The sequence below is a fragment of the Myodes glareolus genome, chromosome 24, assembly GCF_982192425.1.
Source record: "Myodes glareolus chromosome 24, mMyoGla1.1, whole genome shotgun sequence".
In the NCBI taxonomy this organism is placed as follows: Eukaryota; Metazoa; Chordata; class Mammalia; order Rodentia; family Cricetidae; genus Myodes; species Myodes glareolus.
In genome coordinates, this window is record NC_142049.1 from 11,123,823 (window position 1) to 11,140,325 (window position 16,503).

The following is a 16,503-nucleotide window of genomic DNA, read 5'->3' on the forward strand; positions in this document are numbered from 1 at the left end:
AAGGCCAAGCAAGATTCAGCTGCTCAGCTCAGTGATAGAACTTGTCTCATGAGAATAAAGCAGAGAGATGTGGAGGAACACACTTTAAATCTTCTTCTGGGCTCCATATACTTACGTATAAGTGTGGGTACACCTGCATTTACAAATGCATGCACTATAATCATATACATCATAATACATGCACACACACACACAGAGAGAGAAGAACATTTCAGTTTACTGCTTCACTCTTTATTAACACAAGAAATGAATTATCCAGATCCAGTGAATTTTTTCAAGTGATATTAATCAATGATAAAATATCTATAAAATGAGTAGATAAAAGTGGGACTGTTTATAATATAAAACACTTCAACAAACCCTGTGGCCTTCATATCTAGTTTTGCTATTTCCGGATATCATCTTGCATCTAAAATCCAACTGCAGTAAACAGTATTCAGACCTTTGTCTGAAATACTACATAATAGCTATGACACTTTGGTTTTTTTCAACGAAGGGAAAAATGAAATGCTTCACTTATCCAGATGATAATTGCATACTTGTCAGGTAAATATTAATTTCTGAGTTGCTATGTCAACCTTAGGAGTGGTTGACATTATACTAAGACATCATTTACGGACAGGAGACAAGTCTTATAATTAACATAAGGTGTTGGCAACCAGGTAAAGGAGACAAATTCAACACAACCTTGTATATATAAAATAGATTGAAATCATTGTATGTGTTATAGGCAAAATGAAGTACTTAAATTTTATTATAAATAGTTCACAATAGTAAACTATTTCAAATTCATCTGAACTATGAAAGAGTTAAATTTTTTATGTGAAGCTAAGTGAATAAAAGACACAAGAAGATAAAATGTGTCTTGATTTCAGAAATAATTCCAATCATTCCTGAGATCTCAGACCAACACCCTAGATACCATATCTCAGAGGGTTAACAAGAACGGGGAATAAAAGAAAAATAGCTTGCTGGTAGACAAGAAGGAAGTGAATATGACATTTCATTCACCAGCCAACATTCGTTGTTCAGAACATGTCTATTACTTGTCTTTCAAAAGATGAGTTCCATGTCCCCTTCTCATTTTTCTTATTGCAAGCACATCCTGGCCATCAGCTAAGGGCACATACATCTTATTCTCAGACATTTTCAGCATCAACCTTCTTTCACTAGAAGTGTACAAGAGTTGCAGAGATTGTTAAGGTGCCCCTGTTCCATCTGACTTAGAGAAGAACATTGGCATCTGTCTTTCATTCCCCCAGCCTGAACAGGTAGTAAGAAGAGAACTTAAGGATTCATCTGTCAGGGAACAGTTAACCACAGGAACATTGTTTGTGTAAGGGTGCTATCTAAATGTGAACAGGAATGTCAGCTATGAGTGAGCAGTCACATCATCTTAGGGACTCCGGAGACCATCCGGTAGTCATCAATTCTGCTATGAGATCTTGAAACACATTAGTGGGATCACACAATCCATGTGGAGGACACTATTCTGATAATTTCTTTCCTTGAGCAAATTGTTGTATCTTCAGCTTAAGGTGTGAAGAGATGTGTTATCTGAGTGAAGAGCAAACGTGTAAGCCAGATACGAAACAGGAAGAAGCCAATAGGAACCTGAATAAGTGATGTCAGGACCTGGCCACTGTTTTCTAATCTAAGGCCCCACTGTTTTTTTGAGGAAAGAACAAAACACAGGGAACTCCATGACTATGATGAAGAAGATGAATATTCCTAAAATAAAATAACATACACTAAATTAAAAAACTCATAAGCAAAATATAAGCAAACTTTAAAATATATTTACTTCGGATTTTTAGTTAATTTCTGCACTTATTTTTTACACTGAGAATGAAATAAGCATAAAAAGCAAACCATTAATTTTTTTAAAAAAAATCCATGAATTAGAAGAAAAAGTAAGAAGACTAGCATTTCAGATATTTGTAAACAATATGCATATTATGGACCATCATCACTGTGAACAAATTCACAACAGAGTAAAGATCGTATTGTATGATTCTTTGAAATTTAATGGCGTATGTTCCACATTAAACAAGACAGTCTCATTTAAAAACATAATAATAGGCTCATGGTAGAAGAAGGTAAAATAATATGACAACTTACCACAAGGAGGCGTACGTAACTTTGAACCTAAAACTTGAAACTTGCTGTAAGCTGTTTTGGGTGAGAACTGAGAAGGAAACTGAGCGATGCTACTGTAGGAAGCTAGGGCAGGCCTTTGACATCAGAAACACTTTCTGGCCAGAGGATCTCAGGCCATGCCTCACATATCCTACTTCACTGACCCTGACCTTTCTCAATGCAAGGCCCACATCTGCCTCTATAGATATTCTTGGTTTTGGTTTTGGTTTCTTTTGTTTTATTCATTGAACATACCAACCACAACTACAACTCCTTCACCTCCTCCACCTTTCCCCACCTCCCACCAACCCACCCTCTTCTGCTCCTCAGAAAGACTAAGGCCTCCCATGGGGAGCCAACAAAGCCTGACACATTCTTCAACCTTCAACTCACCCCACCCCACATCAAGACTGTGCAAAGCATCTCACCATACAGAATGGGCTTAGAAAACCCAGCTCATCCACTAGAGATAGATCCTGGTCCCACTGTCAGGAATCCCATAAACAGACCATGCTACAAAACTATCACCCAAATGCAGGGGCCCTGGTTTGCTTCTATGCAGAATCCCCAGTTGTCGATGAGCTCCTGCAAGTTCTGGCCAACTGTCTTTGTAGGTTTCCCCTGTGATGATCTTGACCCCCCCCACACACACACCCTTGATCATATAATCCTCCCTCCCTCTCTTCTATTGAACTCCCATAGTTTGACTAACCGGCAAGTGAAAGACCTGTATGAGAAGAGCTTTAATTCTTTGAAGAAAGAAATTGAAAAAAAAAATCAAAAAATGGAAAAATTCCCCATGCTCTTGGATAGGTAGGATAAGCATAATAAAAATAGCAATTCTGCCCAAAGCAATCTACAGATTCAATGCAATCCCTGTCAAAATCCCAACACAATTCTTCACAGACCTAGAAAGAACAATACTCAGCTTCATATGGAAAAACAAAAAACCCAGGATAGCTAAAACAATCATGTACATAGAGATATCCTAAAGTGGACAGGTGAAAACCAATTCTGTTTCAACCCTAAACAAAGAAATGTAGACAGGTAGTGAATGCTGAGAGCAAGAGAAAGAGAAATGGTCTTACAGGGAAGAATATGCAGTTGATTATCCAATAACAAAGGTCAGCCCTGAAAGCAAGCATACAAGTAGTATTGAACAAACTGAACAGGTTGTATTTGTATACTTATGAAGCTGTGTGTGTGTGTGTGTGTATATGCGTGTGTGTGTGTGCATGCATGCATGTGATAATTAATGAAAAATTAATGAAACGAATGGGGAAAGAGAAACAATAAAAACAGATTTTATTTGAAAAAATACCATAATAAAGCCTAATATTTATAAACTAATATTTCTAAAACAAAAGATTTCCTTCCCTGCCACAGAGTACTGTCTCACAGTCTCCTAAGTTTGCAATCTTGAATTGTACTTTGCTATATTTCTTAAATAATTATGGTGCAGTGTCTGCTGCTGGAAGCTCAAGATGTCATTTCTTGATCAAAGCACTAAAATCAGTCTTATAAATGTGGGAAGAAAACTACAAAAGTGTTTCATGAAATGGTGTTGCCACTGAATTATACATAAAGCTTCCTGAATGGTACACATTAAATGATACAATACTCATCTGAATTCAAGTAAACTCCAAATAATGACATCACATGAGAGCCATGCCTTATGCATAGTTCCTCAGTACATAAAGTTAATGAGTTGCCATTAATTTCATACATGATGCTAAGGGATTGCACATGAACAATTCAATAATCTATCTGACATAAAAATAATGATTAATGCTATCCTATGTAAAGCATTGAGAAATTGGAACACTAATGCATTTACATAAAAGGCAATTATGAACAGACTAGAAGAAAGTTGTGTATTTTAAAAATGTCCTTTAGTTAAAACATTCAACGTTTTCAGTTGCTTCTTTATGAGATGAAAGAATATCTGCTTCATATATGACATAGATTTTCTCCTATGTTAGTACTAACATGTGGACAGTAGAAATACATGATCTAAGAGTGGAAAGAGTCTCTACATGATTAGCTATTATCGACAAAGAAGGTAATTTTCAACTCACTGCTATAAATGCATTGTTCCACAAGAATAAAGATAATAGTGATTAATTCTTTCTTTTGAAAATGCTTTTTATAAGGGAAGTTTTATAAGTATAAATGAAAGCTCTGTGACATACTGAAGTATCAAAAGTAGAATTTTCTTAAACTCTTATTAATTAATGAATTAAACTATTTTGTTGAATCAGGGTTTTATGTCTCCCAAGGCCTGCCCTCCAGCTGGCTATGTCGTTAAGGATAATCTTGACATTACATGCATATCCCACTATCCTCAGCTCATGTAGAGTTGGGCAATCAAGGTTAGGACTTTGCACATTCTAAGAAAGCACTCTACTAACCAGTCTGTAACCTCAGCCCAGTTTTATTTGAATATATAAGTATTGGATGTAAATAAGGGTGGCTAAAAACATGGATACAAGTTTATGCATTAATAGTAAAATATAGAGAGTATGATATATTTCTTTATAATTAAAGATGTATATAATAACATATTTACTTTGAACTACTCACAAATTTTTGGGTTAAAAGATCTTTTATCTTTCTAGTTCCATCCATTTGCCTGAAAGTTTCATGATGCCATTTTTTAATAGCTGAGTAATAATCTATTGTATAAATATACAACATTTTCTTTATCCATTCTTCTGTTTAGTGTCATCTAGGTTGTTTCCAATTTCTGGCTATTATGAATAGAGAGACAATAAACATGGTTGAGCAAGTTTTCCTGTGGTGGGATGAAACCTCCTTTGAGTATATACCCAAGAGTGGTATAGTTAGATACTGAGGTCAATCAATTCCCTTCTTTCTGAGGAACCACCATATTGATTTCTGTAGTGGGTGTACAAGTTTGCACTTCCACCAGCAATGGAGGAGTCTTTCCCTTTCTGTGCATACTGACCAGCACAAGCTGTCATCCATGTTATTGACTTCAGCCATTCTGACAAGTGTAAGATAAAAGTAGTTCTGATTTGCATTTTCCTGATGGCTAAGCATGTTAAACACTTCTTTAAATGTTTCTCAGTCATCTGAGGTTCCTCTATTGAGAATTCTCTGTTTAGATGGTACTTCATTTTTCAATTGGGTTGTTTTGTTTTTTGATGTCTATTTCTTGAGTTCTTTATATATTTTAGATATTGGCCCTCTATCAGATGTGGAACTCGTAAAAATCATTTCCCATTCTGTAGGCTACAGCTTTGTCCAAATGACAGTGCCCTTTGCCTTGCCAAAACTTTTCAGTTTCATGAGGTCCCATTTTTTAGTTGTTTATCCTGGTGCCCATTTTAACAGTGTTCTGTAGAGATCTATGCATTAGCAGTGAGATATGTATTTATTTGCAGTTAAAGATTTATACAATAACTTATATTTACTTTGGAATAGTCACAAAACTTATGTTAAAAGATCTGTTAATGATTATTGATAATACAAATATGTTTTCCAGTAGAAGCAATTTTGCAAAGTGTGCAGATGACCTCAGCCATACAACTCTGTTGAGCCTATAGTACCAAGGGTTAACTATCTGAAACCTGAAATACTGGTACACGAGGCAAGAAGGGCAGATTACAAGGAAGGAAAATTATTCCTTTCTATTTTTCAATTGTCTTTTGTACTTGTTTGTTTTTTATTAAAAATAATTTAAAAATCTTTTGTTTTCATGTACTTCTGCATGCCTCAAAACACTTAAGATAACTCCAAAATAGCTTTATCCACAGCCTGATTTCATTGATTACATCAATCAAAGCAAGCTTGAAATGCAGTCACTCAAATCAGTCCATGCCATTCCTCTACACCATTTACAATAACAACTTCTGGTCAACTTAAGACTCTCTGACCCGCAGGTTAGCCTACCTGCCTGCTGTGCAGCCTCATCCAAGGCTGTGCATCACTCTATTGCACTGTAGTATCCTCTCTTTTCCCCCTTTCTCACAGATAACCTACGTTCACCAAATATACCTTTTTTCATGTTTTGTCACATAGCACTTGCTAGTTTCTGTAGGAATCTTGGGTTGCTCCTGGCTAATAAAGCCGTGGCACTTCTCCATAGATTTATCCCAGGTGTAAGCAATTATTTTAAAGATGCCAAACAATTTTTCTAAGAAAACAGGAAAAGTGATTACCGTCACTTCATTTCAGAATGCAAGAGAGCTCATATCAAGCAGCATCCACTTAACAATATTAATTTTTCTGAACGAGTCGCTGAAGGAATAAATTGTATGAGAGACTGAAACTAGAAAGGTAAACGAGAGACAGACTGAAGCAATCACAAGCGGTTGCTTATAAACTGGAAACTTGTAAGCCACATAAATTTCTCTCCTTTTTCGACGTGTGTCTATGTGTCTGCAGGTTGTGATTTGATCCCGGTACAGTATCTTCGCTGGGGTGACCCCGAGCCCATAGCAGCTGTGGTGTTCGCCTGCCTTGGCCTGCTGGCCACCCTGTTCGTTACTGTGGTCTTCGTCATTTATCGGGATACTCCGGTGGTCAAGTCCTCCAGCCGGGAGCTCTGCTACATTATCCTTGCGGGCATCTGCCTGGGCTACTTATGTACTTTCTGCCTCATTGCAAAGCCCAAGCAGATTTACTGCTATCTCCAGAGAATTGGCATCGGTCTCTCTCCAGCCATGAGTTACTCAGCACTTGTAACCAAGACCAACCGCATTGCAAGGATCCTAGCAGGCAGCAAGAAGAAGATCTGCACCAAGAAACCCAGATTCATGAGTGCCTGTGCTCAGTTAGTGATTGCCTTCATTCTCATCTGTATCCAGCTGGGTATTATCGTGGCCCTGTTTATCATGGAGCCCCCGGATATAATGCATGACTACCCAAGCATTCGAGAGGTCTACTTGATTTGTAACACCACCAATCTTGGGGTGGTCACTCCTCTTGGATACAATGGATTATTGATTTTGAGCTGCACGTTCTATGCTTTCAAGACCAGAAACGTCCCAGCCAACTTTAATGAGGCCAAGTATATTGCCTTCACCATGTACACAACCTGCATCATATGGCTGGCCTTCGTGCCTATCTACTTTGGCAGCAACTACAAAATCATCACCATGTGTTTCTCCGTCAGCCTCAGTGCCACGGTGGCGCTGGGCTGCATGTTTGTGCCGAAGGTATACATCATCCTCGCCAAACCGGAGAGAAACGTGCGCAGCGCCTTTACAACATCTACGGTGGTGCGCATGCACGTAGGGGATGGCAAGTCATCCTCTGCTGCCAGCAGATCCAGCAGCCTAGTCAATCTGTGGAAGAGGAGGGGCTCCTCTGGGGAAACCCTAAGGTAACAATTATGAGGGGGTAGCAGGGCTTGGCTGCTAGGGAAACAGTTGCATTTGCTTTGTGGTCTTTCAGTAGAGGACATCTGCATGACTCAAGCTACAGCAGGTAGAGTGCTTTAGGGTTTGAGACTTTTCTGAGTGTGTATTTTAGGACTGATTGGGTATTGTCAAATTATGTAAGCTGAGGCTAGATGCACAGACATCAATATGACTAATAAGGAGGTACATCGTAAGGCACATTAGTTCAGAAGGGCAAGGAGAACAAAGGTAAGCTATATTTTAGATGTAATGGGCAAGTTAAACTCTTTATGGAGATGTTTTAATAACCTAAACGGACAAAACAATCCAGTGCCTCTGCATACAACTCTACTAAATTCTTTAGTTTCCCAGTTCTTTGATGCCTAGCATCCCATTCCACCCCAGATTTAATATCATAAGCAGCAGTTAATAAGTACTTTCAGTCTTCAAGTGATCTAGTGCAACAGCCAATGCGTGAGTGAAGTTGAGTGTTACCCTTATCACTGTTTCCATAGATTCAAAATAGAGATTATGAATCTTGAGAACAAATTCTGAGATATCGAAGTGCTACACAGATTGATGATAGCTGGAAATAAGGAGGTTCTGTTCCATAAATTTGTGGATTATAAATAAAGATTTATTCTATTTAGGAAGTGCCTATCAAAAAGCTAATCAAAGCATCTCTGCTGAATTTTGATAGTCTTCCTTAAAACTGTATAAGTAAATGTAAGCGTAGTAACTTTCAACTGAAAAAGTGTCTTTCAAAATGAAGTCAAATATCTAAATGATATTGCTTGAATCATTCTTATATACTGTCACCTAGCTCCGCTGGAAGCCTTTTCTGTCATCCCTCTTTATTTAAAGCACTAATGGTAGTGATGATGAATATGGAGTGTCTGCTAAGGTTTGGAATGAACCTATAAGATCCTTGGAGAAATTTAGCCCTAAAGTCTAATCTGTTGGAGTTAATAGCTTGTACCCCTACCTTACTAAATTCTTTTCTAATTACTTTCTATTTCTCATCTCTTCCCATGTAGGTTGTGTAAGACACTAGACAAACTAAGTTGTATCATTTTTTTCTTCAACAAATGCTGGAGAGTCTTGGTTTCTATCTAGAAGGCCTTCCCTTCCATATATCTAACCTGCTCACGTTCCCCCCCCCCATGCCTTCCTGACACCTCTATTAAAAACACTCCTGAAACTTCTGCAAAATCAGCTTTTCTGATTGCCTATGACATCTATTTTTCAGACATTTCTTCCATCAGCCATTTTTTTTTTACAAATAAAAACTTTCCAGGGGAAAATTGATTTATAATACAGACAAGCTGGCATGGAATGGCAATTGTATGCCTAAGTCTGAGTACTGAGAATTCAATAAGGAAGGCTCCTTAGGAAGAAATCATCTAGTGATGGCAGAGAATGCTATGCAACCGGCTTTTTCCCTGTTTCAATGCTGACATTGACATCTCCTCTCTGTACTTTATTAATTTCAAGTGACCAATTGGGATCATTTCACTTATATCACTGACTGCAGGGAATGGAAGCACATAGTAGGCTCTTTAGTCAAAGGAACATATTGTTAAACTAGACAGCCCTGGAACTACATGCTAGCAGCAAAAATTGCTCAGTTGTATAACTTTTGCCAGGTTTTCCTAGCCTCTCTGGGGCTCAGTCCCCCACCCCCATGAGTGGTGATTTTGAAGCACAGCTGTTTACTCAGTTTGAGGACTACATAACATATGTACATAGTGCATGTCACACAATAAGCGTTTCTTTAAAAAATATTATTTTAATGAACTATATTCTCAGTTGTCAGTATTCCTCAATACCTGAACGTCAGCTAGATACACAAATAGGATGATATCAACAATTAGGAAGACACTGCTCACCCAGTCTGCTCTTTCCAGGTTTTACCCTCTTGTCATCATGCCAATTTTTTTTTTTTTTGGCACATCTTGTTTCATACTTTAGTTAGAGCAAACGTCCTACAAGTGGAAACCTCATTTACCTATTTGTATATCCCTCTTAGTGCCTAGCTGGCCTCACAGTGGTATGTCACACATCGGAGCAGATCATTACTGGTGTGTTGATGTGTTTGATAAATTAATGACTTTAGAAGGTATTAAGGTGCTGGGGCTTAGTTTCTGTTTGTCTTACAACGTGCATGGTATTTTTCAGTGATCATAAGATTACACTTGCACAGTTCTGTGTTACAAATGTTACTCACAGTCTATCACCATCAGTCTCAAATCAAAAAGTGGATGGATTGCTAGTCACAGATCTTGATATAATGATACTGTTTCTCTATAACATTTTGCTAATATTTTTAACTATCCTATTTCAGCTTTTTTAAATGATTGGAGATAGGATTTTGTGGCAATATGTTAACTTGAATTCCATTTATTCACTGAATTGATCTAGAAGTCAGTACAATGAGGTGTGTTACAATGTCAAAAAAGACAAAGAAGGACTTTGATAGCGATTGTTGTTATTTTATGCAACCTTAAAGAAAACCTGGTCCATGTGATTATAGCTGAGATAGGCGACGATCTGATTATAGAACAATTTTCTTTCTGCCACCAAATAGGATATGTGAGATGGTATATGCTGTGGATGTAGAGGAAAAGTAAAGTCAGAGGAAACGGTCATCCTCTTGCAGTGCATCCCATCCCGCTGCTCTTCAAACTGTAATCCTCAGTGAGGGATGGGACCTAAAATTCTTTTCCTCTTTTCTTCTCACCTGATCCTAGACTAAAATATTACTCCTCTTTGATACAGAATCAAATGCTCAAAGCACTAACGTACTATTTTTCATATCATAAGACACAACTCTGTGAACTTACCTCTTCCTCAAATCCCAATTTTGTAAAGGTCAGTGTGTATCACACTGTCACATTGGAGTTCATATGGGAACAAAGGAAGAAGGTGCCTCTAATGTTTTCATGTTTTCTTTTAAATTGCTTCTATTATTTCTACATTTCAGTGACTGAGTTCTGTCTTGTGCTATTGAGCTCATATGCTGGAGTTTAGGAAGGTCTCCAGTAGGTTACTAAAATCCAAAAAATCAGGTCTTTAGGAATAAGCAGCTCCTATCTTGACCCCGCCTTGCTCTGCACCATTCCACCTGGTTCTGGAGACATCAACTGCTATTAGCCAGGACTGGGGTCTGAGTAATGTTTCTCTATGTGATCTCTTTATTTATCCCTTCATCACCCATCATCCAATCAGAATGGCAATGAATGCCTCTCCATTTTAAAGAGAATGATAATTGCATACCATAGAGCAAAGAATGTTGTAACATTTCTTTCAATGACTGTCTCCAACAGCTGATATACCCTCTTGGAGAAGGAGCAGAGACAGACCACACATGTTCAGCAGCATCCCACAAGGATCCATGCCTCAGTTTAAATATAGCAGTATCAACTTGAATGAGATATTTTATTCGATTTCATAAACTATGAAAAAGTACATAACATAATCCTGATTTTAAAGAATGAGGTTCTATATTAGTGTTTAGTAACAACATATAGAAAGCAGTCAATAAATACAAAAACATTCAAAATTGGTTTTGATTGCAAGAACCCATTTTCATACCCATAAACTGGTTCTACTTGTTAGAAATCAAATTTGCTAGCATCCTGCAAAAAAAAAAAAGTCTTTATGTCTCATTAAACAAAACGGACCCAAACATCTACCATAAAGTGATAACATAACTTATCATTGTCTGCAAAGGGAATTGGATGGGAAAAGTGTGTAGCAGTTTTCATTGCATAGGCTGATGAATTTTGTTTACAACAGAAAGTGGTACAATACGGTAGTGATAATAGTTGGGGTAATAGAAAATGATAAGCTAGGAGTGGTGAAGAAATACTGGGACAATTTAATGTATAAATCAGTGAAGTCTTCAGCTATTACCCATTTGCTATGTTGTCTGCCTTACAGAATTTTTCATATATATTATTCATGTTACATTGATAGTTTTCCTAAAATTGGGCAAATATCAGCACTCATCTTTCCCAAGTTTTGAATTAAGGAACTTGAGGCTGAGCATCATTTAAAGACTCCTCCTTCACCTCAAAGCTTGGATGTGATGGAGAAGTTTTTAATTTGGGTCTCAGTTTGTGTTCACAAGAGTTGAACATTTCCCAGTAAAGACTTTGTAAAATATCTCATGAAATTTTCTTTGAAAAACAAATTATTAGCCTATCAAACAATACTTGGAAAAGACTCTATTCTTTGGTTGGAGATAAATGCTGTCAAATCTTGTACTATAAAATCCAGTTGTTCATTAACTCTTCCCAATCATTTCCTACTTGAACTGTAAAGGCCTGTTTATGGAAGCAACCCTTATATACTTAGAGTTTTTTTTAATTTGATTTACAAATCTCTCCAGTATACTGTTGCAGAGCATTTATAATTTATATGTCAAAGTGTTGAATGATAAGCAAAACATAATAGACAAAGCTGGTCATGTAATGGACACCTCCTCATTATCTGTGGTATCTGATATAGATATTTTGGTAAAAGGGTAAGTTTCTGATCACTGTTTTATATCAAGAAAAAATCTCTTTTCTTAGAAGAAAGAGTGGGCAAAATTAACTTTGAAAGAAATTGACAGGAGAAAGGAAAGTGTCTTATAGGTTTACTCTGAGGTAACCCCATTTCTAAAGGCCTATGCACACAAGACAGAATTAGCTTGATCTTCATTGTGTTCTAAGACAAAACAACTGTCTGCAAACTATTGGTAGATGCTGAAGACTCAGACAAAGTCATTTAAGATGATACTGTCTCCGTACACTGGGATTTCTTACTTTTAAAGTATGCATTACAGCAAGCTCTTGAATTTTGTTGAGTAGACTTAGAATTAACTGGCACTCAATAGTAAAAATGCAGAAAGGGAGGGGGGTTAGGGCCTCTTCAGACAACAGCATGTGTCAAGAATACATTTGATGAGAGAAGTAACACTTTTATATATAAATACATATTAGAAATAACACAGAGAAAACACCTACAGTGATGTGTTCTACATGAAACCTGCTAGCCTCTCCTAGGAAGGTCGAAAAGAAAATGGACTTGTAAAAGATAACTTGATAAATTCAAAGGCACAAATATCACATTTTCACTCATTTGAAGAAGTCACAAGAAACATACAACACACGCATAAGCACATGCACACACACATATGTCTGAATATTGTTACACAGTATCTGGGATTTATGTCAAAACATGGACTATTAACCAAAACATAAATAGAGGAGGGGGAAGTATGTGTGCAATTAAATTAGAAAGAGTATTACTTAGCGGAGGAAAATGCTTATTGAGAGGCAAAAGGCAGAACAGGAGAAGGAAATGGATGGTCTGAATAGGAGTAAAGTAGATGGTCTTTCATACGTGATGATGTCATAATGAAACTGACTTTTAAAAGGAGAGATGATTTAAGAAACTCAGTAAGGCGGTGCCATGTGTTTTACTCAGATGCACGTTCTTGTTCATGCTCAGAATTTACAACATTTCCATGTCTGTGTAACATGAAGCATGGAACGTGAAAGGATATCAGGGTACAGCTGAGAAGCAGTGGAAGCAGAAGGAGGATTTAGGGAAGGGAACGAAGGAATAGATAGGTATAAGCGAAGCACACAGCATTCACAAGTGAATTTACAGTGAGTTCATTCATAATGAAACCTCTTGTTTTTTCCTTTAAGGATAATTTGACAAAACCTAGTAGCACATCTAAACAACCTTGTAAATATACATGCACACAAAGTGATTTAGTACATGCAAAAAAAAAAAAAAAACCCAGCAACTGAACCAAACTTGCCCAATTCTCCAATTTCTTCTCAGCTTGGGAAATTTTTTAAAAGTAAGATAAATGAGATACTCCAATTTTACATCTTTAAATGTCCTTTAATGTTATGAATAAATGATTTAGTCAGTGAGAAGGAGTCAAGGGGAACCAGCTGGCATCTTTGGTTGTAGAGTGGGAAATCCTTAGAGCTCTGAGCACCTAGAAAGGAGCAAAGCTCACTCTGACTGGTTCAGCACTTTTCTGGGAAGTGAATCTGACTTTCCCTAGAGCACAAAGGGAAAGGCCCTCAGTCAGTCATTCAACTCACCAAAATAGCACAGAGAGACTCTGATTTAAATAGGAATGAGTCACTATAGGTTTTTTTCGATGTTATTTTTTTAATAGAAACCTACTATTTATGCCACCAATGTATAGAGGTCCCTGTGATTACCATTTTGTTTCTAGACACTAATTTCTTACGTGACATGGTGTAGCATCAAATCATTGTCAGGGGATAATGCCAGGCTTCCATTTAAGTCCTTCACTTCAGCTGCAGATTGACAAACAATTGCAAAACCAGTCCCGATCCAAATAAATCATGAAAGCTGCTAAGTCTGAAGTTCTAGGTCTATGAGACTCTGAAGTTCCAGGGACATGGGGTTGAGGTTCGAAGTTTCAGTGAGCCCTTCATGGCTTAATTAGTAGAAGGGAAAAATCCTCCCTAGGGATTATGGTCAAGTTGCAGTATCATTAGTATTGTTGCTGCTAACTTAATTTTAGAAACTATCACTTTCCACTTTTGTTTTAATTAACTAATTAACTTTGCTTTGATTAACACTGTTATGAGGGCTTACTTAGGCTATCTACTAAACCAATTACTATCTCATGCATATCCATTGACCAAATTAAAACATGCCTGGGATTCCAAAACACTCCAGACATTATCAGAGCATGAATGGTTCCAATTGTTTAGAGTCTACTAAGGGGTTCTTATTCTGTGTGGAAAGATGTGTGTGCTCTTCTCTCTTTAGAGTCTTTGGCTATTCTCTCTCTCTGGATCCTTTTATTTTCCTAGGTAAAGATTCCTTTACAAAATCCAATCAGATTAAATCATGTCACATAGTCTTCCCCATCTGGATTCTTATAACATTTATGCATTTTGCACACGTGCTTAACATCTGTTTGTCTTACTTATTCTTGTATTTACCAAGACCTGAACATTGCCAGGATCTGAGCTGTGTTCTACAGGCATACACGAGTTGCTTACTACATACACACAATCTTTTCATGTCTATTCAACGCTGTCTTGAATACATTTATATTTTCCTCAGTGTCTGACCCATAGCAATACTCAGAAGAGTGTGAATATAGGATGGGTTGACCATGAATCTGTTAGGTAGCAGATTTCAGGGCTCATACAGCACACAGCATTCACACGGGAGGGTTCATAATGAAACCTGCTGTTCAAAACAAAGCAAAAGGATGATTTGAAAAAAAAAAACCCAGACAGCACATCTGTGCAGCCTTTATGTACACATACACAGGAAGTGATTTAATGCATGTGAAGGACAGCAGCTGAACTAAATATGCCCAATTTCCAAACTTCTCCAGTTGAGAAAATTTCTTAAAGTAAAGCTTTATTTCCAGCACAGAAAAGAAAATCTATTCACTCTGTTGGCCTCACTGCCCAGATTTTTAGCTAACAACACTTAGTCCTTAAAAAGCGAAGAAGCATCTCAAAAATCACACTTCAATTGAGTACCTACTCTGCAGCCATAATCCTTTCACATCCTGAGGATTCAGAGATCAAAGCAAACTAAACAAAGCAAACAGAGAAACAAGAAAGGCATCTTTGGGTTTATCTTAATCTCTTGAAGGACACAGACTGGAAACAAATGAAATCAGGGACTTGATGGAGTGCTGGGGTAGAAGTCTATGTTAAACAGCGGTGAGCAAAAGTAAACTTTGTGAGAAATTGGGTCTCTAAGTGAAAAGTTCAAATAAGAAACTGTGCGTTTGATGCAGGGAGGTTCTGCACATTAGAAACAGGACTCTTCCCCTGGGTACTGTGAGACCATCTCTAAGGAATTTTGGCTGTCCGGATATGCTCCAGGAGCTGCTCCTCCGCTCCTCAGATGGCTTTGCTTATGACCATTCTCTGCCTGACCTCTTTCTAACGTCTTTGTTTTCAGACCTCTAGTGAGATGAGCAGGGAAGGAAGTAGCTCTTCTGTGTTCTCAAGAGCTGAGCCTCAGAGAGTCTTCAGTTCTCAAACTCCCACACTGTCCTGTCCATAGCTTCATTCATCAAACACTCAATAACTTTACCTACCAAAAGAGTCTCTCATGACTACTTTCAGAAAAAAATCAGCTCACCCATCATCTTCATTTCCAATTAATACATAGGTGACCTCTACCTCTTCTCTCTCCTAGAAAACAAAGAAATTATTATGCGCTTACAATAGATTGCTTCACCTTTTGTACACTAGCACAGATTGAACAATGATTTTATGATGATTACTATGCTAAATTTTTTAATATATATCTCATGAGATATTCATGGGATTTTAAATTTTTATTAACATTCAGAAAATTTGCATAATATTTAGTAGTAAAAAATGAATATTCTCAGTTCATAGATAAGAGAATAATCACAAATAGGTAAATAGAAGCAAAGTAAAGCCTTTAGCTGTTGAATTAATAGGTAGCAGAGCAAAAATTTTGATTCACCCAGGTACACACACATCCAAAGACCTTTACTATTCAAATACAGCCTTCATGATAGCCATTTTCTCAACTACATATCCCATTTTTCTGTAATTATTGTTCAATATGATCATGGTGAATGTATTTCTGCCTTAGAGATACAGGTTTATGGCCTCTGAAATGAATAAAGATCACTACTGTATGGACAGTCAAGTTGACGTCACGGAATAACTCAGCCTGTACACATCTGTCAGGCTTTCATTTGGAATTGGTGTGTTGTGGTGAAGTGAGCCCTGCCTTAAAGAGTACATTCTAATCCCAGTTCCAGCCCTTAAAATCTGGAGCCATAGAGTGAACATCTGAACTCTTGGAGACTCTACAACATGAGAACAGAAATATCTACATCACAGGGTACAGTAGTACTGGTTATGTGCCAAATTCCGTATTCACACAAAGTCGGCTTCCTCCTCTTAGTCATAGGGTTATCCCAGCTCAGGTCCACACACTA

At 37.4% G+C, this 16,503-nt stretch overlaps 1 protein-coding gene across 5 annotated transcripts in view; it reads left to right on the top strand.

Moving 5' to 3' along the window:
* The window catches only part of Grm5 (glutamate metabotropic receptor 5), a 427,251-nt gene that overhangs the window by 361,354 nt on the left and 49,394 nt on the right, over positions 1-16,503 (top strand). For all 5 annotated transcript variants that reach the window (XM_048435228.3, XM_048435231.3, XM_048435229.3 and 2 more), the window contains one exon: positions 6,550-7,489. In XM_048435228.3, the coding sequence (XP_048291185.2) occupies positions 6,550-7,489 (940 nt within the window). The remainder of the gene's footprint in view (positions 1-6,549; positions 7,490-16,503) is intronic.